Genomic DNA, 27,288 nt, shown 5'->3' with positions numbered 1-27,288 from the left:
CTACTGGTCGAAGTCCAATTTCAAGGGTATTGTTGGAAAGAGAAAAATATTTCAAACGAGATTAAAGTAATTTTATCTGTTGTAAGATATTTTGTAGTTATTTGTTAGGGCTTAAACTTGAAAAAATGCTATTTTTCAAATTCAAAGTCAAATTTCAAAACAGATTTTTCTTGATTTTGCTCCGGGTGATTATAGTGGTTTAAATATTTCAAAAACTTCTCCATTCCATAAGCTTTCGAATGAGTATAAAAATTGGAAAAGGTAATTGGTCATTTCATAAGCTTTCGAATGAGTATAAATTGGAATAGGACATGGCTTGATAACAATTATGCTGGGCGTTGGATTGGCCGAGGTGGACCCGTAAGTTGGCCACCACGCTCACCTGATCTTACTCCAATAGACTTCTACTTTTGAGGGGTTGTGAAAAGTAAAGTTTACAGAGAACCTGTAAAGACCAGGGAGGAGCTGATTCTCAGAATTCGATTGACAAAGTAATGAAGACACGGCCCAACGAAGTGAGACGGGCAACTCGAAGCTTGATGAAACGCAGCAGAAGATGCATAAACAGAAATGCAACAGGCTATGAATTTCTGAAATCAGTGAGCATGATATGTCAATTGATTACCATCTTAATGATTTGCATAAGTTTTTTTCAATTCTGTCATTCATCTACTTTGAATTATTATTCTATGGATAAATTTTGTTGGATCTTGTAAAATTGTATGAATACTATTTTATATAGGATTAAGGCTATGTACTAAAGAAAATAATGCAATATTTAGGTGATTTCACCCTCTTAGGATCACCACTTGATGCATGCTGTTTGTGAATTTCCTCTTTTTGAAAGTGTTCATTCCAGATAGTAGCAGTTTTGAACACTTTATCATGGAACTTACCTCTTTAAATACTCATCGAAAGCTTATGAAATGGAGAAGTTTTTGAAATATTGAAACCAATATAATTGCCCGGAGAAAAATCGGTTTGAAATTTGACTTTGAATTTGAAGAATAGCATTTTTCCAAGTTTAAGTCCTGAAAAAAACTACAAAATATCTCATTAATCTTGTTTGAAATGTTTTTCTCTTTCCAACAATACCCTTGAAACTGAAATTCGACCAGTAGTTTTCGAGTTATTGAGTATTTAATGACCGGAAGTAGGCATATTCTGAAAATCTCTAAAACTAAGGTCCATAGGAGAAAAGTTTACTGAACATTTTCTGTCAGAAATGCCGAGTAGAATCTATGGTCAACGGCTGTTACAACCTTGGTGGGACACCCTGTATATATAATAAAATATATTATAAAATTATAATTAATATAATTATATATTATAAAATTATATATTATGATGATACTTTCTGGATATACCAGTATTGGTGCTATTATCCCTAGCTTGCAAATAAATTTGCAAAAAGTTAAGGCTGTCCGGCTCGCAAATAATTGGGGTTCTGACCACAGCTTTAGCTCGATGATAGATGCATGGATATTTTCGCAATAATAAACCACCATGGGGTTGAAGTAACTGATAATTAACAATTCTTATCGCTGCTCTCTTGAAGATAATGAAGATTACCAATAAGAAAGTCAAAAGGATAGTTAGTGACTGATTATCAGTAACCATATATTCAATCGAGAATAATGAAAATCGACTATGGTTTTTCTAGTTGATCCTTGAAACGCTCGTCATGAATACAGGTATGCACCAATTTATCCTTTCGAAATTCCTTGAGACTTACAACACCAGTTCTAGAAGTTCTCTGGATCCTTATATGATATATTGTAGACTTATTAATATAAATATAGGTAAGGTTTTGCTGGCTGAATAATATTACTATCATCAAAGGATGATAAGTAATGAGTGCTCTGAATAAGATCAATATTGATTAATTCACTAAATATACATGCTGCAGACGAATAAAAATGCTTGGTAAAAAGACAGCTCAAACTGTATATCACGAGATGAATCAGGAAAAGAATAAAAACTTCTAATACTTTGTATGCTGACAAAAAACACAAATATATTCCCATAAAAATAAATATAAAAAAATCTCTTATAAATATAATTCCATATAAATAAATTCTTTAATATCTCAAATATCACAGGAGTTGTTAGCATTCACAATATGGTGAGCTATAAAATATATATTTATTAATACTGATATGAGAAACTACAGGTCGATTCAGAATTTAACAAATTGGAACCTGTTCAGTCTATAGGTTCGATAGATATATTTCAATCATTAATCATTAACAAGATAATCATTCAAATCTCAGGGATATGGATTCGTGTCATGCACGGAAATAAGCCTCCTACGGTTATCAAATATATTCATAAAAAGAGTTCTTACTAAATATATTATAGTGTTTGACACATTGCGAAATTTTCAAACTTGAGTTAAATTTATATAGCGCTTTTTGAACAATTCTCCAATTCACTGAAAAAGGCCTTTATATTTAATGAGCTCATTAAAACCTAATTACTCACTCAAACGACGTTCGCTGAAGTTCTCGTAGAATAATTAATTAGTCAAATCCTTTTGACTCTGCTGGGCTCTGGTATGGTCCAGATCGCTTGTAATTTTCTATCAGTATTGAATATATATGGGAATATTTTACAATTAGGAACTCTTCAATATTCACTGAGTTCATAAACAATCAAACATTAATTACAAATACTTGAACATTTAAAAAGGGACTGGCTTGATGGCTTTTTGAAAAATAATTAAAAAAGAACTCTATCCTCATGTGCTGCCATATCGGTCGAGATCACAAGCCAGAGAAAGCATTTCTTAGAAAAATTTTCATCTCTTCCTCTAAAATGTGTGAGCCCTCGTCTGATTGGTTTTCTAGTCTTTGTAAGACGTGATGTGATTGGCTATTTAAGATTCAGGGTTTCCTCAGCTTTTTGTTATACAATAATAAATAAGTTTATACTTAAAAAAATGATATAGGCTAATAGACCGTCATCATTTCAATTAAATGAATCTTAATATATGCTAATATAATAATGAATACATTTACTTTTTATATGAGCTTTATACACTCTTGTTTCCTATATAATTTAGATACCAATAAATATTCAAAATAGCATAATAATCATTGCTTTTTCATTACATAAATCTTGATCTGACATTATAAAATTTAATAATTTTCCAAATAAAATATATTTATTTTCATAATAGTTGAGTGGTCAGTCAGCTGATTTGCTCCCATAATATTTCCGATAAATTGTCTGCTGACCTGATATCATGCGACTTGCTAAATCAAAACAAGAATTCTAACCTCAAAACATGCAAATATTTTATGATCTGCAAATAAAACAAGTAAGTTGTTTTATAATTCTACTCCTGCCAAAGAATTCAAACTAGTGCATAATTATATTTTTCATGGTTCTCTTATCGCTTTATCGATAGTATGACTGCTTCTTATCAAAAAGAAAATTCGATTTTACTAGAATATTACCTAGACTAGGCTAACTGTTTTTCAGTTCCATAATTCTATCTAAGATAGTTTGTTTTTTTCTGAATTATTTTATTATTATGATCTGCAAATAAACAAGTAAGTTGTTTTATAATTCTACTCCTGCCAAAGAATTCAAACTAGTGCATAATTATTATATTTTTCATGGTTCTCTTATCGCTTTATCGATAGTATGACTGCTTCTTATCAAAAAGAAAATTCGATTTTATTAGAATATTACCTAGACTAGGCTAACTGTTTTTCAGTTCCATAATTCTATCTAAGATAGTTTGTTTTTTTCTGAATTATTTTATTATGTCAAATGGGTCGTCACAATATATATATAGTATATTATACTGTGAACAAAAAATTTGGAAGGGATTTTATTCAGCTATAAGGTCTATTAATAGATCTGAATTATCATTTATATTTGACTTATCGTTTTTATTTTGTGCTTATAAGGTGAAAAGGTGATGTCTACGACACATTAAAGAAACCGGACTCATTACTGGTGAGGTAACAGCAGACATTACCAGTGCAGATAATTATCCATGAATTCAAATTCAAATCAATCATGAGTCACGAAAGGAGTAGATATAAAATGATATCAATACAACAACAAGCTTCTATTGGAAATTCCATTATGTCATTCATTGTAAATAAACGAGTGATGTTCTCATGAATATAATGAAAGTTTATGAACTCGCCACAATTGCATCATCGTGAGAAGGCTATTCACTTAGAAAAGCTACATTTCACTTTTCATATCACTCAAAACAACGCATTCTTAGAAAACTTTACAGAAATTTCTATCTTATTCTCTGAATTATAATACTGGAAGCTTCGTACATGTGAAACTGAACTCCATTAGCTTGAATGAAGCTGTCCTCAACTCTTTACTTTTCGAATACCCAAATGACAGTCAAAGCCCATAAATCGCCTATTGTTATCGAGAAAAACCGAAAGTAATTCATCCTGTCAGCGCTGAGTTGTTTACCAGCTTAAAAACCACGAAGACAGTGAGTGAAAAAGCCCGCCAAAACATTACTCGAGAAAAGCGAAAATAATTTTTTCCCGCCGGATATAATTTATTTGAGTGCTGGATGGCATTTTTATTTTTATTGAGCGTGGAAAACGTGTAATATAAGCTGAAGGGGAATGTACGAGATGTCGCATTAAATTAAGTTTTGTACTTCACCGGTTATTAATATCATGAGCCTGGGGTAACGCCTTCCACACATTATCATACATATTTCAAGAATCAAGTTCGTAATGGGTAACGGGCCTCCATGGAATAGCTTGGGAAGATTCTGCATAACATCACTCATCTCATCGCGGGATTGCTTACGAAAGTTGGAGTAGTCTTCTTTTCTAGTGTCATCTTCTCATCATTATCCTTCTACTCATCCTGTAAAGATATGGAAATGAAATTCTCATAGGCCTTCCAATCATGAAAGGAGAAGAACTAATCTAATTTTATTTTTGGTATTCAATGACAACTCCAATCTCTAACTCTCTCTCTCCCTCCCTCAATCACTCTATTTTCTACAATGATTTGTGAAATTATGAATATTATTGCAACCATGTCTAATAAAATTATAATATTATTGTCTAGGCGACAAGCCAACTAACAATTGAAGAATAGAGTCTATCTATCTCTCTTTCTCTCTTTCCATCAAAACTTGAATAAAACTTGTAAAAAGGTATTCTCAGCCATGCATGCATTGAAGAAAATGCACGATATCCTCCCTAGAAACATTATATTATTATTGGTTCAATCTCTCATCTTCCCACATTTAATGTATTGTAATTCTGTTCTTAACGATATGCAAGTCACTCTGAATGATAAACTACAGCGTAGCCAAAATTATTGCCTACGTTTCGTCTACTCTCTCCAACGCCATGATCATATCACCCCAGCCCACATTGCTAGTTCAACATTAAAGCTTTTTCAAATAGATCAAAGGCTTTTTCGAATAGTCAAGCTTGTTAGAGATGTCTTCAAATACGGTAATCCGAACTATTTTTAAGATGATTTCAAATTTGTCTCTGAAGGTAGGAGGATAGATGCTTCACATACTAGAACCGGAGAAAGTACTTTAAGGATACCCAATCATCGATCTACTATTTTCACAAAATCCTTCTTAGTCAGTGCCAGTCGTGCATGGAATGCACTTCCTGTTTCTATCAGGTCTATCGAGAGCCGAGCGAGCTTCATCCTGACTTTAAAGAAACATCTTCTGGAACAAATGACTGAAACTGTCCGGCCCTAGAACGATCACATGACAACTATCCCTCACCCATTCCACCAATATAAACCTTTAAACCTGTTATAGAACGAATTATATATATATATATATATATATATAATATATATATATATTATATAAACTCATGTTATTTCAATAATTATCCACTGCATACTGCTGTATATTACTGAATGTTGATAAACCTGTTCTACTTTCAGCCTACTTCATTTTTGATCTTATCTACCTATATAATTATTTTACTTTAGCAATTTTCTGTTTTTTTCTCTTAAATATTCATATTGATTAAAACTTTTACAATATTTCCATTAATAAATACATCCTTAGTTTAAATAATGAAATTAACGTTTTGGTAGAGAGGATATTTTTAATATTCTTTCCGAAGAATGGACATTGATATGTCCAAAGCTCCGCCAATTTATGTAGATGCAAAACAATTTAATTATTATCTATAGTTATTATATTACAAATTGCTTTTTCATATCATATACAGTTCAATAATTATTTTCTTAGTCTATATTATGTAAATTCATCTTAATTTTGCTGTATTGTAAGCTATTGTATATAAGTGTATAAGCCAGTTTAATTATATTGTAATCTACATAAATAAAGTACTCAATCAATCAATCAATCAATCAATCTCTCTCTCTCTCTTCTCTCTCTCCATCAATCAATCAATCAATCAATCTCTCTCTCTCTCTCACTCTGTCCCTCTGTCCCTCTCTCTCTCTCCTCTCTCTCTCTCTCTCTCTCTCTCTCTTCTCTCTCTCTCTCTCTCTTCTCTCTCTCTCTCTCTCTCTCTCTCTCTCTCTCTTCTCTCTCTCTCTCTCTCTCTCTCTCTCTCTCTCTCTCTCTCTCTCTCTCTCTCTCTCTCTCTCTCTCTCCTCTCTCTCTCTCTCTCTGATATATGATATCTATCTATGTAAGCTATTGTATATAAGTGTATAAGCCAGTATATATTGTAATCTACATAAATAAAGTACTCAATCAATCAATCAATCTCTCTCTCTCTATCTATCTATCTATCTATCTTTGTCTATTTTAATCAGCATGTCGGTATTTTATTCAGTTTAGTCAAGTTCGTAAGACCCTCTCCTTCAATTTTCTCAGTAGGTCTTTCTATGGATCACGTAAAGTTAAATATTCTATATTCTTTATAGCAGCATGAAACACGTTACATGAACCGGTTCTCACACTCTCTCTCTCTCACTCTTTCTCTTTATTTTACTTATCCAAGTATTTGTTTTGTTTTGTTATATCACATTATCGTTTTGCAAAGAGTTAATTTGCAATTGTATTTTCAATTTATTATCGGTTTGTTTTATGAATAAAAAAATACGTTCTTCACCTATTTTTTCACGAAATGCTTGTTTGTATGATTATGACTTGAGGTGAGATTAGGGACAAAACTTGGTCTCCTGCATCATCGGCTGTACTTGATCCTAATGTAACAGTAAAATAGTTTAACATAGTAGTGGTATAACAGTGTAATATAGCAGTATCCTTTCCCACATTTATTTAAACAAGAATCTACATTTAGTAATTGGTAATATCGAGTTATTATTTTAGTGTATCAAAATATGAAGAATCTGATTTTCAATATTCAATTGCAACCGAAAGGACTCGTACACAATATTCTGTAACTGAGCAACCACAATTATCACATAGTATTGATTATACTATAATATGTACTGTTTTGGTATTGGTAATACTATTATAGTGCTATTATGCTGTTATGCTTTATTGTAGTATAGTATAAATTAACTAGCACATAATAGGGGTGTTCACGGTGTTGGAGTTAGCTGGCTAAGTCGAGCTGTTCGCTAACTCCAGCTATTTGCTAAGTCTGTGTTAACTCAATGCTATAGTGGTACGTTAGAAAAAAAATAACAGCTGAGATAGCAGATAGCGCAGGTTTGAGTCCGCTAGCTCTAGCTATCTCTGTTAAAACGGCAGCCATATGTTTATAATCTTACTTTTGAGTTATAATAAACTTCGAGTTACACAAATTATCCGCTTGGGACGCTACTGCAGTTAGCTAATAGCAGATGGTTTTAGATGGGGCGTTCACAATCCAGAGATATAAGATAGCACTTGAGCTGGCTGAAACAACATTGTGAATACCCCTATTGATTTATATTATGTCATCCAACGAAAGCTGGAACAAAATTATTTTGCTTCTTATCAAGTTCAATATTTTACCAAAACATTTATTCCAGCAAATCAGCACAGCACTATCCCACCGTTTAAATAACCAGAGAGGACATAATGATTCATTCTTCTGTTTTAGCCATTTCTTGTATTAATCCATTTCTTCTCTTTCTATAACTCAAAAGATTCTAGAGTAAATAATTTCAATCATGTATATGTCACTGTATTATAGTTTATCCTCATCAATATCAGTTATTTAGTCTGATATATTATTTTTTCTTCTTCCGTACTAGATAACAACTGGTACACAGAGCAAAAGCAACTGATAACTCTCAACAAATAATGAGGGGAGGGACGTTGGTGTTGTCGGTGCCACTATGTTTATGTTGTGTTTATATTTATATATTTGTATTGGCAGCGTCAGCGTCTTTTCTTCCAATAATGGAGAAATACCACAACATCTCGTACCATACAATCAAATTATCAACCAATAATACTTTGATGCTACACTCTGTTTCCATGACATCCTTTACATGTCTAGTCTATTTTACTTTCAAATTCTACTTTGAATTTTTTCTCTGCTCTTTTTTTTGCAGGAGAAACCTGTAAATTCTTGCTGATTTCTCCAACACCATACATACATCATCGTGACATTCCCTATATCAATGAAGAGGTTGCATCATACTTCTGAGAATGTGATGCTTCTCCATGAGTTTATTAGTGAATTCTATTTTACCCAACACTACAGCTGAAAAAAAGTATATTAATTGGGAGAAATAAAATATAAAAAGTAAAATTGCGAGTTAACTCTTTCAAGGTCGATGAGTAATAATGATTGGCTCTTTACTTCGGTTGCGTTCAAAGCCACTTATCAATTCCGTCGTGTTTTTTTTTTTTACATTCAGTGAAAAATCTGATCACAGATGAACCACAATATCAACCAAAGGCTGATATCGAGGTATTTCAGCGTGAGATAGGCCTATTATATAATTTATATATTTGTAATATTATGGATTACAAAAATCTTCAAGGTCTTTGGTATGTAATAATCTTTCAGGTTGTCCCCTCAATGGCCGACTTTAATTCCAAGTACAGTAGCGCTGCATGTGAGTCTATGCATCGTTCAACAATCAAAAGAGTGACTCGTTCAGAGCTACGTTCACTCACTGGTCTCATCGTTCACTCACCGATCAGTGGCTTTGAACTCAACAATAAATTATGCCCCAATTCAACACGTGATTTATAAGGGCGAATATAAGAAAACCCTTACATATGTTGATTCTCATAGACCATAATCTTATGAACTTATAGCATTGTGCGAAATCTCAATTAAGGTATAGGCTAATGAATTTCATGAAGATGGTTGAAAATGGCTAAAATTCAGGTGTTTAAATGTACCTGGAAATCTCTTTGACGACAGAGAGCTCCGAATGATTTCATTTCATTTAGAATTTTACATTCTGAAAAAAGTGAAAAAGGTGGCAGCGATTTTTTTCTGTTCGATGACTGGATTTGACAGGGATAGCTGGAAACTTGAAAATGGAGTTTCCATTGAGTTCGGCTGTATTCCCATTTGATTCTGAATTCTGTTTCTGTGAGGATGAATGAATCTTCACAAAATTATAACATAAGTGCATGATTTATGCACTTTGAGATTAGAAAATTTCTATCCGTTATCTCTGTGAATAATTCACAGAGAAAACGGATAAACCTGTGATTGCAATGAATCACTGATTCGCAAATAACTAGTGTGCAGTATACTCTTTGGCAAGGGGTCAGTGAAATTCTTTGAGGCATACATCCGTGCAAAAGTCATGATTTGATTATTATTATTCTCACGTTGCAAACATCTGGTTGTGTTGCACGCTCTGCATGGAGAGCATCAGTCTGTAATAGAATTTAGCTTGGTAGAAATTGCCATCACTTTCAGAATTCAAATCCTGTTGAAAAAGAGGAAAATAGGGTAAGTCGAATATCTCGAACATGCTCCGGCAATCAAGAATGATAAAATCGATCCGTATTCATACAACAAGGAGAACGTGTACCAAATAATAATAAAAAATCGAATAGGAGCTAAAAGTTTACTGCATGTATAGAATTTATTGTAGTTTCATGTAAATAAGTGGTTCAAAATTTTTATGGTCGAAGAATATCTTATCAGTATGTAATAAAGTCATCTATATTACAACAGGGAAAGAAATGCTGCGGGCGAAGCAACTAGTACAAGCTCCCTCCCAGGAGTAGAAGTTTCATAAAGAAGTAAGTTACTTTCGTATTTCCTGCTAACAAAAATATCTTCCGTCGGGTTAGAACTGTAAGAAGCTTTTCTGGGTTATTAAATATCGTCATAACAAAAGAACGTCAAAACTCAAAGGGAACGACGATGTGAACATTTCTATTGATACCGAATTCAATGTCGGCCTACTTCCGAGGAATTGGTTTCTTCTTTTCTGCAATCGACAACAAAAATAAAAGTTTAAGAGTACCAAGATGCTGAGAGCAGAAAGAAAATTGGTACATTTTTATTCTGTTAATACAATAACTGACTAATAATAATTGACTAATACAATATCTCTGTTCAATCATAACATTTGATATTTTCTTTTTATCATTCATAAATTAAAACATCCTTGACGCGGAAATGTGATGGAATGGAGAAATATAGTGAAAATAAGCTTCCAAGAGCACAATTTTTTAATGGTAATGAGGTCATTATTATTTTCAAATTCACTCACTCTTCTCAGAATGAACATAATCAGTAACAGGGAATCAAAGATCAGTTTTGTAACTTTCATGTTTGAATTTCACCGAAGGATTCATTGTAACGTAAACCTGAGCCATATTTTTCTTGCTTTCACCTTGCTCGCGTGGGTTTTTGCTCTTAAAAAATAAAATTTATTATTTATTGAGATAAAGTTCCAGTTTTGGAGGGGGGATATCAATCTTTATTGAGAAATTCTTTGAAAAATGTCATGCTTTTCATATACTGGAGTTTGATATACAACCGGCTTCAGAGTATCATTTTCTTAATTATTTTCTCGATACTTTGTTTTGAGGCTTCAGAAGCAGACAAAAGGCTTTTCAATAAGGATTCATGAGTAAGTGAAATTCCTTGTGGCAGTTTTTCGAAGAAGATTCAATCACCAACCTGTCACGTATATCAAAGTACCCTGCGGTTCTGATGCACAAATTTTATATTTTACATCACTAGAAAGTTTTTTCTGTGTAATGTTCCAGGAAAGGCAGCATCCGCATCCGGTCAATTGCCGATGATTGAGAACGAAGACTGTTTCAACGTGCATAATGTTACTGCCGCTCCCGTTAATAGGTAAGCATGAATTTATCGCAGAATAGAAAATGGGATTCCTGGATGTATTTGAGATATTGCTCACAAACTCCTTACTGTTCCAAAAACAATATACTGGAAAGGCTTAATATTGAGAAAGTTGACGAAAGAGTTTCAAGTTATTCTTCATCGGGATAAATTATATAAGAGCCACTCTTATACTACAACTCATAAAGTATATTATTGATATCATGTACAACTACTATGAACTATATATGTATATGTACTGTGGAACTGGGCTACTCCGTCAATTTCATCAGTGCAGAGATAGAGAGAGAAAAATTTAGATGGAAAGTGACTTGCTCGAAACCTACTATTGTAAATTTTTCCATCTTCTTAATAAAAACTATAAATAGATATTATTTTTTCTTGGTACCTTCTACTGCTTAAAATTGAATCTATATGTTCATTATTATTTAGGACTGAATATTATTGGATGGGCTAAATTGATTTTATTAGCATACCAACTGAAAACCATAGGCAGTAAAAGAGAGGTAGAAAGCTCCCTTACTCCACAATATTCTACCTTGATGTTAAAAGTTAAAGCTTTCCCAATTTCTGTTTTGTAATAAAATTCACTATGGTACTAGTGGTAGCTGATCAAATCACAATATTGCCTCAGAAATATTAGAAAGTATGATATGCAGCCTGTGTTCGTTTTATTGTTTGTATGTTCTTCTGTAGAACCAACTATTCTATAATCTATTTGATGATCAATCTAGTAATATTATTGAATAGCTTGCTCAATTACTTTGTTATTCCTTATTACATTATAGCTCATCTGGATTTTACTTCATTATTAGCCTATAAATATTTAAATAACCTACTAAGAAGTTTATGAAGACACAGACTTAAGATTCAATGTTTATTTAGTCCATGGTGAAAAATGATCAGGCCTATCAACTCCAAGTGTATTGCAATAGCCTACTCAAACAGGCTTTGATTTTCCATATTGTACGGATCATATTATCTCACTAATCAGTTCAACGTATGTAGGAAAGGGATCAAGTGCTACAGGTTTGATAGTGTTTATTGGAGAGCAACACCAATGCCAAATTCTACATGGCACGTGCCACAGTTGGGATCAACCTTCGATTTTCAAATCACAGGAAGAACTTCAATGCCTCATAAGTACAGAGGATCACTTATTATTCATGGTATGTGAGCTTTTTAAGCTGCAGACAGCTCTATTAGTAAAGCGTGCGGATGAGTTGGGTTACTTAGAAGACTTAAGTGAAATCGACAAATACATTGAGACATCTCTTGAGCTGGGGATGCAATCATTTGTTTTACAAAGTATGCTTTTAGCGAGAATGCTTTCTCAATTAATCCATTGTCGGTCTAACTGTTTCAAGCATCTATTCTTCTCAAGCCCTCCGAGAGTCCTATCGTGCTGTCTCTGCAACAATCTCTTTGTTCATTTTCCATTGGCTTTTTACTATACATGCCACAGATTTTACACTTTCCAAATATCTGATTCTACAATTATTGATTCTTCAAATCACACAATTTATTGAGAAAACATAATTATAATAACATTTGAAACTCCATTCCCACATGAGTTCAATAAATTTGGAATGATAATAATCAAACAACTGAAGCTATTTTGTATAACTTTCTTCAGCTTTATACCCACCATAGCTTCCACTACATTCATTATACAATATGATTCATCGAATAATAAAAAGCATGGAAATGCATCTAATTTACGGAATTAACGTTTAATATAATTTGTGAGAGGAAAATCATTAATTGAATAATGCCAATGAAATCAACCCTACATATTATTGTGTGTGTGCCGTGTGTCATTTAAAAGCTCACTATACAATGTACATTAGAAGCCATTCTTACTATTTTCATAGAATGGAAAATTGAAAGCGTTTTTAGAATTCTTACAATTTTTAGAATTCTACAGATTTCCAATATTCTCTCAATACCATCTACCATCTTATAAAAACGTAAGAGCTGAGATCTTCTGTGTTTGGTACAAGGTACACACCTGAAAGCTCCACAAGATCTAGAACAGTGGCTGAGTTGGCTCTTGTTAACAGATTTATTTTCTGGTTAAATTAGATTATCTGAAGTCATATATATAGTACAGGCCTATTCAAGTTTAGGTATAGTTAAATGTATAAAGATAAATGTGTTGAGAGGAACGACCAAATACAAATGATCAAACCATAGTGGAAATTATTTCCGGATTGGAAGAGACCTATCTTTAAAATTATGATATTTCTTTGCACTTTCCAATTCCCACTGAACAATTCAATTTCCTAAAAGTATGTCTCAGTGATAGTGCGTTGAGACGGCCAAATCCGATCCTATTCAAGTATGTAAACGTGAATTACCAAAACTTGCCAAGAACCTTTGGCTGGATTGAAATTCAAATTTGATTCGCAGGTATTTGCATAATCTTCGCTTGAACGTAGCCTACTGGCAAAGGCATATATAGGTGGGGAGGGCTTCATGTTCCATGCTTAGCGGTAAAGTGGTGACGTGATTGTGGCCCAAAATTAGGGTCTGATCGTGCGTTCTAAAAGCACCCACCGTCCATCTTCAGACCCACTTGCCCCTCCTATCCTCTTACTCACCCTCTATTCCTATCACTATTCTCGTTGCCACGCACATGATCGCCTAAAACTTTCAAGCTATTTCTTCAACGCCTCCCTTCGTTGCCACGGCGCATCTTCAAAGTAGAAGCGCAAGCCAAAGCCGCTTCATTGCTCCACAAATGCATATCAAGCAAAACTGGTGAAGCATCACAAATATCAACGTCGACTCTAGATTCTACTTGACGGTTATCCCCAGAACTTGACGGTTATCTTATTGTTTCACTGTCTTACACTAGAGAGGAGCAGTTACGCTGAGTGAACAACGTTATCGGGCACAGCTTTCTCGCTTATTCTCATTTGTGACCATTATCACAAAGACTGTGTTTTCTTTGAGTCACGTCTCTCTAGAAACTTTTATTTTTAACTGATATGAATTGAGAAAGGATGGAATGAGACCTAACAGATTCAAAACTATAACACACATTTAAGAAAATTAAGGTCTCTCATCTATTTAAAACGTTATTGTCTCTCCGTAATGTATTCACTTGGGAGGATTCAAATCAATAAAACGTGATAAGTGGTTCCACAAGCTCAGAACTATAACATTTTCCTTCTAGCTGGAATAATCTCTCATCAATAATCAATAAACATTCTACCTACTGCGTTTTGAGTGCTGAACATCTCATAGCATCGCCGATGAATGACGATAAGCTTCCTCCTCTTTATACGGCATTCTAGTCCATTGATAATGATTATAATATCGTGGGACCTGGATGGCTAAGCAGACCACTATGGCCTTGTCAAAGATACTTTAAAATATGGTAATCCTGATTATTTCAAAAATGATTTTAAATTTGATCCTGATGGTAAGAGGATAGATGCTTCCCATAATGGACACTACTTTCACTCTATACAACTTGGAGGATTATGACGCAATGATGAAGAATCACATATAATATGAAAGTTGTGCTCGAGCAGCCGAGCAAAGCAGAGCTGACGAGATGAGCTGTGATATCGTTATCTATAGAGCTGTTTAATCGGACTGTTTAATGTTGCCGACTTGGCAAGTCTGGCCACTTTAATTTCAGTAGTGTTTTTAATTGTTTATTCGGAAATGTTTTAAGTTTAGTGTGATACTCGTGCTTCTACTCATTGGTGGTCATCGAACCGAATCCGGGACCTGACGGAAAAAATCATAATATGGAGGATTTGTGGAACAAAATGGTTGCGATGGAGCAAAACATTCTAGAATCTTCAAACGTTTTGAAAAACTGTTCTGATTCCGTAAATAACGAAATAACAACTATCAAGGTAGGACTGAACAAAGTTTCGGAGGAGGTGAATTCGTTAAAAGCAGAAAACGTAACCTTAAGAGACAAGATCGATTATTTGGAAAATAGGAGCCGGCGTTCTCACCTAATTTTCTACAATATCGAGGAGTTAAGGAACAGTGAAAGTTGGGAAAACACTGAACACATTGTCATCGGGTTTATTCGTGATTTAATGCAGTTAGAAATAACTTCGGCAGACATTGATAGAGCTCACCGTTTGGGTAAAAGAAAATACACCATTAGTCCGATAATTGTAAAATTTCTCAATTTCAAAAAGAAAATGGATGTTTTATCAGCTACAAAAAAGTTGAAAGGGACAAATGTTAGAATAGATGAAGATTTCAGTACTCGAGTGAGGAAAATTAGATCAGAACTTAGAATTTTCCTAATAGAGGCTAAGAAAGAAGGGCATAGGGCATGTCTTCGATATGATAAATTGGTTGTTAATGGTAAAGTCTATACACTGAGTGATTTTAAAAAACGATGATAAGCTTGAGGAAGATCCAAGTGCAGCAAATGAATCTGAAAACATTCGCTATTTGACCTCTGACGAACTAAATGTGGAAAACCCCAACTCTGAAGTGGTGGATAGTTCACCGAAAACCTCGTCACAATCTGCTCAGGAAAACGTCGATGAAATTCTTCCGAACAGCGAACAGCTCAGATGTGAATCAGGACAACTCCAGTTCAACGGGTGCTAATAAGGGTGCGAACACTAAGGCAGTAAATGCTTGGAATTCACGTAAAGTGCAACCACTCAGAGAGTCGGTAGCTACTCCAAAAAATCAGTATGACTTCCAGAGAGGCTTGGGGATGACGACGAAAGCGACAACGAAGAAGAATTTCACACCAGGAAAAGAAAGAAACACACTAGGGAGAGGATCACCGGGACCGGGAGTTATTCTGTTATTTGTTTATGTGAAACATGGGTTACTAGCTCGGAATTGAACTTAATTTATTTAAATGATTATGGATGCTTTCCACAACCAGCAAAAAAAATAAATAATAGGTGTAGGCCTAGTGGTGGTATGGCAATGTTTATTAAAAATAAATTTCAATCTACTCTAATTGAAGCCAATGATAGTGTTATGATTTTGAAAATAGTTATTAATAAGGTTGAGCTTATAATTTGCTCAAACAATTGAGAGTTCCCTCTTAATGTTGCAAGATTGATTTTCCAAGTACGAGGACTTGATTCTCTGTCTCCCTGTAGTTTTTGAAGGAGATTTCAATGTCAGGATAGCAGATTTAAATCAGGGCTTTGATGAGGCTATGTTCGAGCAAACTTCTTTTAAAGCGGATCGCATTACATTGGATCTTATTATTTCGAAGCATGCATACAGCTTAGTTTCATAAATGGAGAATAACGGCCTCTGTGTTCTGAATGGTAGGTTTATCAGTGATTCGCCAGCTAAGTTTACATTCCATGGCGCAAACGGGAACAGCCTTGTAGACATGATATGGACGAATGTGGAAGGATTAGAAATGGTAACAGATATGTTTATCTCTGATTTTGTATTAACGATAGATCATCTGCCTATTATTGTTTTATCAAATATACAGTTAAGAAGCTCAGTGCCGTTAATCAGTGTGAGAGAGATTAAGGATAATAAGTGTTTTCGTTGGGAAGATAGCGTTAAAGCAGAGTATACTTTTCTTTTATCTCTTTTGACGGAAAGAATTTTCTCTCCTGCCGATTGTACGGTCGAACAGTTATCTGACTGCTTGTTACAATCGATTACTGACGGAGCTGAGAGATTCAATATGGTAGGGTGGTGAAGAAAAGGGATAACTTAACTGATATGTTAAGTTATGATATGGTATGATGGGCAATGCAAACAATTGAAAAAATATTTACGAAAGACTTATCGATCCTTTAAAAAAGAGAAATTTGATCCAGTAAAGTTAAATGATTTCCTACAGGCAAAACTGAATTATAAAAAAACAATTGAACTGGCGAAAAGCTCTTATACAAAAAAAATTAAAGAAAATTTCAGAAACGTAAAGAATACTAATGAATTTTGGCGTGTAGTCCGTTCCTTCAGACACGCCTTTACGTATCAAATTCAATTGGCTTGTTAGAGTGGGTTTTATTTTTCCGGGAAAAATATAAGATACCAGATTTATCTCTACCCAAACTTATATTCGCAGACACTAGACACCCCTTCCTTGATAGACCAGTTACTGTAGAAGAGTTGGATTGCATTCTGACAAATACAACAAAGGGTAAATCTCCGGGTCCCAACGGTATTTCTTATGAATTTTTCAGGTTTTTGCCCGATAAATGAAAAGATTTCATCACCTACATTTTCAATCGTATACTGGACACAGGAACGGCTCCGGGGTCATGGGCGTTCGTGAAAATGTTTCTATTGCACAAAAAAGGTTGTTTATCGGATCCAAAAAATTATAGAACTATTGCAATTATAAATAGCATTTTGAAAATTTTTACTTAATTATTATGTAGAAGACTGACTCAATGGGTTGATTTCTGTGGCATACTAGAAGAGAGCCAGTCTGGGTTCAGAAAAAATCGAAGCTGCTTAGACAACATTTTCTTAATGGACACTCTTATTAAGTATTATTTAATAAATAAAAGCATAAAGTTTTTCGCCGTTTACGTGGATTATGAGTCCGTGTTTGACTCTGTTCCTCATATACGGCTATGGAATAAGCTGGGATCGTTAGGTGTGAATAGAAAAATATTTTGAGAGTCTTGCAAGAGTTATATTCGAAATCTTGCTTTAGTATTGAGGTTCAGGAAGAGGATCATTGTAAAGTGCAATCACAACCCATACCGGTGACAAAGGGGGTTTTGCAGGGGGACTCTTTGAGTCCACTCTTATTTGCATTGTACATATCGGACATGGAATCGTTTTTTAGACAGAGGGGATTGAGTGGCCTGCGTCTTGGAAGGGATCATGATATTTCAATGCTGCAATATGCAGACGATATCGTCATTTTTGCAGACGGTATTCCAGATACTAGAAATAGTTCGTTGTTTGTTCGAATTTAGCGAATCACTGGGGCTAAAGATAAACTATCATAAGACAAAAGTAATACCATTCCACAAGGGACGTCTTAGTAAAATGGGGAGTATTGCATGTCAGGGGGGGGGGAATTGTTTGCAAGGAATATCGGACAAGAATTATCTGGGAGTAGTTTTTCAGTCATCAGGTGGTTTCAAAAAGATGTTTAGTAGAGCGTTAAATGAATCTAAAGTAGAGACTGCTGCACTTATGAATACATTATCAAAGCTCAAATCCGATACTTGGGAGACAAAGTTATACGAATCTATCGTGATTCCAGCTACGCTCTACAGAGCTGAAATTTGGGAAGGAATTTGGCATGGAAGAAGCATTAGAGAAGGCTCAATCGTTCTTTTATAGAAGAAGTTACTGGGGTGGGCTTCACCAGGATGGGCAGTTAGGTTGGAAATTTGTCGACCTCATTTAACATTCTATATATTCAAGTTGAGTCTATTATGGCTCATGAAAATTCTAAATATGTGTGAGTCTAGGTACCCGTACGTTTGTTATAGAGTTCTTCTGGAAGCTAAGTTTGGGAACGAAATTGGGTTACCCACGTGGAATCTTGGCTTCGCACATTGAACTTCGGTCAAGTGTGGGGAAATGATGGTTTTTGTAGGGTTGATCTCACAAACAACTACAAACGTTTATTGGATGATTTTAGGACACATATTAGGAATGAAGATGCCCAACATGCGTTCGCATCGCAGAGCTGTGGCATGTATTGGAGAATAAACCCTAATTCAGAAATGTCAGAATTGTTGTCATGTAGGACTCCGATTAATGTTGCAAGATGCGTGACTCAGCTCAGAATTCCTACTGTCTTGGGAACTATACTCAACTTTGGTAGTAGAAGATATTTACTTGACATTAATAAAGCCTGCCCATCTTGCAACACTCAGAATGAGTCTTTGAGCCATTTTCTATTGAGCTGTGGAGTATATCAGGATGTAAGAGAACGGTACATTGCGACGTATGTATATAATATTGTGGACGATAGAGATAAGATTATAGTTTTATTTTCAAATTTCTCAAGGCAAGAAATATAAGATATTTATTCATACACTGTGGAATCATTAAATAGAAGAGGATATGCTGAGGGATAGAAGAGGAGATGAATTTGCAATGTGCCATTTATTAATGTACAAATAGCATCGCTACCTGATGTTGCTATTGATCCTAGATCAATTATTCTATTTGTTATACCTAGTCATTATTGTATTGATGTTACAAATTGTCCTTCTGTGATTATCAATTTTTCCTTCTAGTCTGCTCTGTTTTTGATATTTTTGTAATTTATGTATTTATTATTGATGTTCGTGTGCAACTCTTTGTATAGGGCATGGTCCTTATGACAAATAAAGCTTTCTATTTTATTCTATATAATATGAAAGTAAAATCAATTCCTAACAAGATTCTACAGAAATTTCTAAATTTATTATTATTGGGAGGAGGAATACTTGCGAAAATAGAAAACCATGTCCTACAGCCAAAGTAGACATTTTTCATTGTAATAACTTTTCAAGGCCTTTCTCACCAATCAAATCAATATTTTGGATCATATTGCTATACAAGTGCTATGTTCATTCACCCGTTGATTCTAAAGATGTAATGACTCTTAGATTATAATTAATTTCAGGATTTCCTAGAAGGTGGGCGCTTATAAGGACACCTGAAGGATCAAAATTTCAAACACTCATAACTTTCGGCACAATGATAATCTAGGATTTTCTCGTACTATAGCTCATTCTTCTCAGCTCAAAATCATGTATAATTGACCGAACGTAGTGAGGTCTATGTTTTAACTCGGATTTTCTTTTGTCTGTCTGTATGTAACACGATTACAGCCAAACGCGTTGATAGAATTCGATGAGATTTGGCAGGAATATTCCTTTTTCAACTATGCGTCGATGTATACACAAGGTTTTTTCAAAGTTTGCATTTTAAGGATAATATGAAAAGAAAAGGAATTCCTCCATACTCTGATATCACTATATATATATATATTATATATATATATATTATATATATATATATATATATATATATATATATATAATCTACTTTGAAGATCAATCAGACTATAGAATTATTCATAATCAATCAGCTGACAAGTGGATTATCCATTGCATGCATTACAAAGATGTCTATTTCTATAAGGTAGGGTTTCAATATTTTTTATGTTGCGTGCCCATCAGTATCAATATTCTCACATATGAAAAACAAATTTAATAGGTGATAGAAAATAAAATAAAATGAACCAATCAATGCTTAAGGAATTATGATATTCTTGATTGAAAAAATTAATCTTAAAATAGTTAAAAAATCTTTTTATCAGATGGAAAGAGTATCATAGGACTGGAGAAATTATCATATGAGATTAAACTTCAAACGTGAACTGAGTTCATAAACATAAGTTTTGAATAAGTCAAAAGTTCACAGACATAAATAAGTCTGTGAATTGTGATTCAACTGAATCAACTAAAACAGGTGACATCAGATACTTGTGGATGAGAAAACTGCGTGAGGTCTACTGTTCACAGAACAACCAGTAAGTGGAATTTGATGTGAAAAATCTGGTGTGGCGCACTCACACAACTTTCCTTGCCCTTATGAAAATTGATCACCTGACGCTAGTGCTCCCGCGCATCTCAAGTCTACTGTTCAAAGATTTGAGCCAGCTGGTGACAGGGTAATAACACTGTAGACACACGAGGTCTGCTATCTCTTCATAGTGAATCATTAATAGAATCAACAGTTGCCAACAGTTTGCAATTGGATAAACAAATTTTCTCGAATTTCGAGCTTATTTTCAATTTTAGGTGGAAATGTTGCTGAACATTACTTGTAGAGATTTTCATGCAATCTTTTCCACTCAAAATTTTTAGTTCAAATTGTATCTGAAGCCTGATAATTGGGAATCTAAAATCAAACTTTGCATACATGAGGCGGAGCTCCTGAAATTTTTACAGATACCTATAGCAGAAATACGTTCCAAATTTCAAGTCATTCCGTTGATTGGGAGATGAGATATCGTGTACACAGACGTACACAGACATACACTCACACACACACACACACACACACACACACCACACCACACACACACACAACACACACACACACACACACACCACACACACACACACACACACACACCACACACACACACACACACACACACACACACACACACACCACACACACACACACACACACAACACACACACACACACAACACACACACACACACACACACACACACACACACACACACACACACACACACACACACACACACACACACACTTAATTTTTTTTGGAAAGCAATACTTTCCTTACATATGGTAATAGGGCAAGGAAATTAAAAATGAAAAGTTCATACTAGAGTGTATTTTTCAACCCATATTACAATGCACAAAAAATGGCCAATTTCCATATTCCAAGCTGTATATCCCGGTAACCCGATTTTTCATGATAAAAACGGTACAACATGGTCTTGAATATTGTAGAACAGAATCTCCACTTTCGAGTGAAGTGAATATTATTTTCGTGAGAATATATCTGTGAAGTGAGATAGCCTACGTTTGTTTCATAACAAATAAATTGATGATTCTTCCTCATTTTTACAGTATCGGCAGTTTTTTGATAATAAAAAGTCGATTAAGATGAATTCAAGGCGATTCAGCTTATAGAGCATGGAATTGTCTTCAATTTGAGACCAATCACAAGTTCCTATCGTCTATCAGATTCGTTTTAGAAACTATAAAAATTGAAGAAATATTAATAAATTAACCGTAAATCCGCAAAAAATATAAAAATGGAAATCGTTACTTTTCCTATTGGTTGTAACTCTATAATGACATTGGAATAGGAAGTATTGTAGAAATGTCTTGACTAGCTTAGAATAATGAGCTATAGTACGATAAGATCCGATCGATCATTGTGTTGATAAAATATGAGTGTTTGAAATTTTGATCATTGAGGTGTCCTTATAAGCGCCTACCAGGAAATCCAAAAATTAAGTACATTTAACGGGTAATTCTAGAATAAAATGGACCTTGTATAGCAATATGATCCGAAATATTAATTTGATTGGTGAGGAAGGCCTTGAAAAGCTATTACAATTGAAAATGTGTATTGTGGCTGTAGGAGATGATTTTCCATTATCGCTAGTATCCCCTCCCCGCAATACTAAATTTCAAGATTCCTATAGAATCTTGTTCACGATTAATAATAATATTGTACTTTCACAATTAAATGAGATTCTCCATCATTACGTCATAATACTTCGAGTTGTTTAAATAGTATAGAATGAAAGTATAGTGATTTTCCAGAACTTGATAAATACCCCTTTTTTGATAATCTATAGCTACAAAACCAGAAATCATAAAAACATGCGCGACCACTAACATTCATTAGAAATATTATTGCCTATAATTTTGTAGAGAATGCTTTTTAATAAACTAGGTTCTCGAGATAAGATGGAAAAATTGGAAAAAAAAACAAAAATTTGGAGGCTTTGGGGCTTTTAGGGGTGCATTCGCCCTCTGGCGTGTCAAAAAATTCCAGATTCGAATTCAGCGCCCAAAAATACATAAAAAAGCGACGAGAAAAATTCATTCGGGGCTGTTTCCTGAGAAATGACAATTGACTGGACTAATATGTCATATAAATTTCACCTTACATAATACATTATCATCCCATCCCATTTTTCCTGTTCACCAGTATATAATCAATACTACCTACTTAATCATTTCTATAACCTCGAAAAAATCGCACCCTATTTTTCCATTTCTCTATGTTTAATCATTGATGCAATGTTGTGCTCACTATTACTCATTCAAATATCATCACTCTCATTATTCTAAGATTCAAATCATCTACTTCTAGATTTATTTCACATTTGAACCATTGCCAAGTTTCTCATTCGAATTTCACTTTGAGTTATAGTTTGCAACAGCTGTACTCCACCCCATCCAGGTCGTGTGTTAATGGGAAGGATATTATTTATTTTATTTTCAGAGAGTCGATAATTATTTGTTGAAACACCGCCGATTTATGTAGTTATATCACAATATTATATTATCTTTATTCAAATTGCATTTAATCTTCATTATGTTTAATAATATATCATTCTTAGTCAAATTCTCTGAGTAATAGCAATTCTGTCTCCTAATGTAAATTGTTATAAGCTAGTATAATATATTTTAACATACATAATAATCCACCACTCTTGAAAATGGATGTTTGATTCTAAAGTCTGGATTTAAGATACTATATATTGTATATTGTTTATTGACATTGAGTGTTCAAATTGGTTGGTAAATATCTCAAAATTTTGTATTGGTGTGAGCTATTAGGCCTATAATCCTTCTTGTTGGCCTAAAATGAGTTGAAAACAAGTAGTAGAAGATTGGATCATGATTATTTGTTGCATGACTGTCAAGTAGAACGCTTTATACAATAATACCGTACTTGTTAGTCTACATGCGAGAATTATAATGGAAAAAGTAGGCCGACCCAATTATTTCCCCTCTACCACACGTTTAGTATTTATTATTTCTTCTTCCGCTCCTCGTTGGTGAACACTACTATACAACCAGCTACACTATACAACAGTCTACACTATACACTATACAACTACTGTGTACACTACACAACCAGCTCAAAAAATCTATTTAATATGATGTATCCGAAAAGGATTCAAGAGAGTTATCTTATAAAAGTCCTGATCATTATCTTATAAAAAATCACCTACTAGCCAATGGCTCATAAGCATCTTCTTCACCACAGTCCTCAGTAAGCAGTAGATGCAAAAAGTGTCGTTATCAATGTGTAAGATATTACTTAAATTATTTTATATCACATCACATTTCCGTTGCAAATATTAAAAACGGTATCTACAGAGAAAGAAATTGTATATACAAATATTCTTTTGTGATTCCAGCGTTGCATCAACAAAGATCAACGTGAGTAGAATAGTCTCTGTTCTGGGAAATACAAGTCAACATTGACAATAGGGCTACTCCACTTGTTTCTATTCAAAAATGGGTCGAGAGCTTGAATCACTCACATTCAGATCATTGCAGACTATCTCGTTAAGAATTACCTACAATACACGTATTGGTTAAGCGTTTCAAAAAATTCTATCTTGATACAAAGCAGTGGTGACAGATGAAATACATTTGTATTTCTATAGCGATTTCAGAAAAGCACTCGATTTAGCAAGGCTTAGAATTGGCATGGGAGCGGCAAATCACTGGCTGAATTACGCAGACTAACTGATTGTTTCAACAGCGGACAATCCCGTAATTCAATATACAGTACTACAGCCGCTGCACAGCTACTATTCAGTCCTCAGCTTAGAAGCCAATCCTTATTCACGAGCGAATACTTTATTTGAATTCAAAATGGAACGTGGATACCCCTGCGGCAATCACTTGATAATCCCAGACGATCGAGGATAGAATGCACCTATACACCAACACACAAGAGCAGCCATGTTCGTCTGTAAATCGAGTTTAAGTCCAACTCGAGTTCGAATCCTTATTCCATTCTTCATTCCACTTTCTAGAATACAAAGAATTTTGAATAAAAGTTGAATAATAATTACTTGGCAAGACGTATACACTATTCTCTTAGAAATACTTTATACTTTACTATACATATTTATATACTATGCGCATCTATTTTTAGTAAAAAAGGAATTACAGTGTCCTATACCTGTGTAGGCTCCATGCTTATAATAATAATAATAATGAATAAATTTATTTCCTTTAAAAACATACAAACAACCACTGATTTACCTAAGAAGTACAAAGTACGAATTTTAATAGATTTTTTTATAAACATAACTGCATGCAATGAACTGACTGTGAAAAGTTCTTAGACAATCATCAATTATTATTGGTATTGATAAGTAATGAGTATTCTTAACTCATTCATTGGGTCAAGCACTACCATAAAAGAGAGAAATAATGGGCATTAGCGTAAAACTTCATCTGTTCCATAATTTAGTTGAGTAATTGAATTCCTATGAATAAAGTTTGAATAAATCACAAAGAATAAATAAATATATCATGTTTACTTGAGAATTTTTCATTTGAAAAAAACTAAGTGAAAATTTGATATTCGCTTTTCGAAATGATTTATCTCTCGTTCAATAAATTTAGGAAACATGAGTTCGCTTAGTACAGTACAAATGTGAGGGGATATTATTTGAATAAACCTTGAACAGGGATCTTCTTCATAATGAATTTTGAAATTAACATAATCATGGGTCAGTAGTGTGAATAACGTCATGTCAAACTCAGTCCCTTTCAAAATAATAATTATTATTCATATCAAACACTTCAAACACTTATCAGATCACATGAAACTGGGTAAACCAAAGTGTTCGGTAATATTCTTGTTTTAGAATCTCTAGACATACACGTAGCACCTTAATATAAAGCACTAGAATGAAACACGAAATAGAAGGAAGACTGAGAACTGTAAAGTGCTACCGACATCACAGCCATTTCAGCACGGATATCTATACATTCACCCACACATAACTTCAACGAATATTATGTGTCCGGATAAGAGAGATAATCGAAGCGTTTATCCTGCAACATTATCTGGACTACTGTTGAAATTACTTATTTGAGAAAACTTGACTGGAACATGGTTATATCTTGGAACATGATATCTCAATAATGATATCCATGAGATAGGGCTCATAAAACGATCAAAACTTGATAATAGTGATTCTCTGGATTCTATTGATGCATAAAATGACCATTCAACTAGTAATGGGTTTCAAGTTTTCACCGATAAAATAATACGATGCACAGAAATCACCTTTAACACTTCTAAACTGAATTGAAACTATAGTTTCCCTTCTATTTATTTTGCTATTCTCTTCTCCTTTCTCGTCCATTTATTTTTTCGTTCTTCTCTTGAAATAGAATTTCTCATTAGAAATCTAATTCTAATGAGTAGTCAGAATATTATTCGAATCCAAATTTTTTCTGGCTTCGTTATTCTGATGTCTGCACGATAACATTGATAACACGATAATGTTACCATTGGCGCAGAAAAATACCTATAGCTATTGGTTTTTATTTATTTTTCCGATAATCTCCAACCAATGTACGTAGGCTGCTAGCTACCAAATAAGCTACGCAGCGGGAGCTCACCGAATAGTCGTAAAAGAAGATTCTTTGAACATTCCCTACGGCAGATTTGTGGAGTAAGCTCCACATTTCATAAACAGTAATTTTTCCAAAAATTCAACTTGTTCATTTTCTTGTTCCTTCCACAGAATGTTTCTAACTAATCGATATTTATGCACATTCAATAAACAATGATAATCACCACTTTTCATATAACAATTTGGGAGGATATTCAAGCTGATTTTAATATGAAAAAGTATTGTTTTAAATGGGAAGATTAAACTGTACCAGCGTCATTACTTCTGGTTGGTGCGTGGGCGAGTCACAACGTAGTGATAGTTTGCAAACTCAACTAACTTCAGGTCAGACAGCCTACTCGTTCATAATATTTAATTTTTATTCTGCAACTCTGCCTGCAAGTTATCTACCAGCAAGAACACTCGCACTATTACTTGGATAATATCCAAGCAACTTTGCTTCCCCATCTTTCATGAGTAAACTTGAAGTGCAAATGATAATTATCACAAAAGAAGATGGAGAAGCACTCATTGCAGAATAACTTGACTGTCTGTTTGGAACTTTACATTAGCAGGCTTTTTAAAACTTAGGCACTTAGATTAAGTACAATAATTAAGTATTACGATATAGTAATTTTTATTCCGAATGCTTTAATTTTAGGAACTGTATTTTCTTTTCGAAATATTGTTATGTTCAGGCAGAAAGTTTAATTACAGCATTTTAAAATAATTGATAATTGGTCAAAAAGTTGATCTTCAGATGGGGGAAAGAGGCAAGTAATCTTTTTTATTTTCAAGGATGAATTCACATGTAACATTCCCTTCAAAATCCTGAATTATTTGGTAATTCACAACTAAATGTAGAAAAGTCTCTCATATTCTCTCGCATTCACAAGCGAATGAAAATTTGGAAAATTTTAAGAGATTTCATCCGATCTTTTGAGTGAGAGAGTTAGCATTCGTTATTCACAAATATGA

At 33.9% G+C, this 27,288-nt stretch overlaps 1 protein-coding gene across 1 annotated transcript in view; it reads left to right on the top strand.

The window, feature by feature from the left end:
* LOC111043413 (pyrokinin-1 receptor) overlaps nt 1-27,288 on the top strand; it is a 274,760-nt gene that overhangs the window by 216,029 nt on the left and 31,443 nt on the right. The window contains exon 3 of the mRNA XM_039436843.1: nt 11,114-11,204. Coding sequence (XP_039292777.1) covers nt 11,146-11,204 — 59 coding nt within the window. The 5' untranslated portion in view covers nt 11,114-11,145. The remainder of the gene's footprint in view (nt 1-11,113; nt 11,205-27,288) is intronic.

The sequence above is a fragment of the Nilaparvata lugens genome, chromosome 1 (assembly GCF_014356525.2).
Source record: "Nilaparvata lugens isolate BPH chromosome 1, ASM1435652v1, whole genome shotgun sequence".
Lineage (NCBI taxonomy): Eukaryota > Metazoa > Arthropoda > Insecta > Hemiptera > Delphacidae > Nilaparvata > Nilaparvata lugens.
Note: the sequence above shows the minus strand (reverse complement) of the source record. Positions and strands in the feature narration are given on the sequence as shown.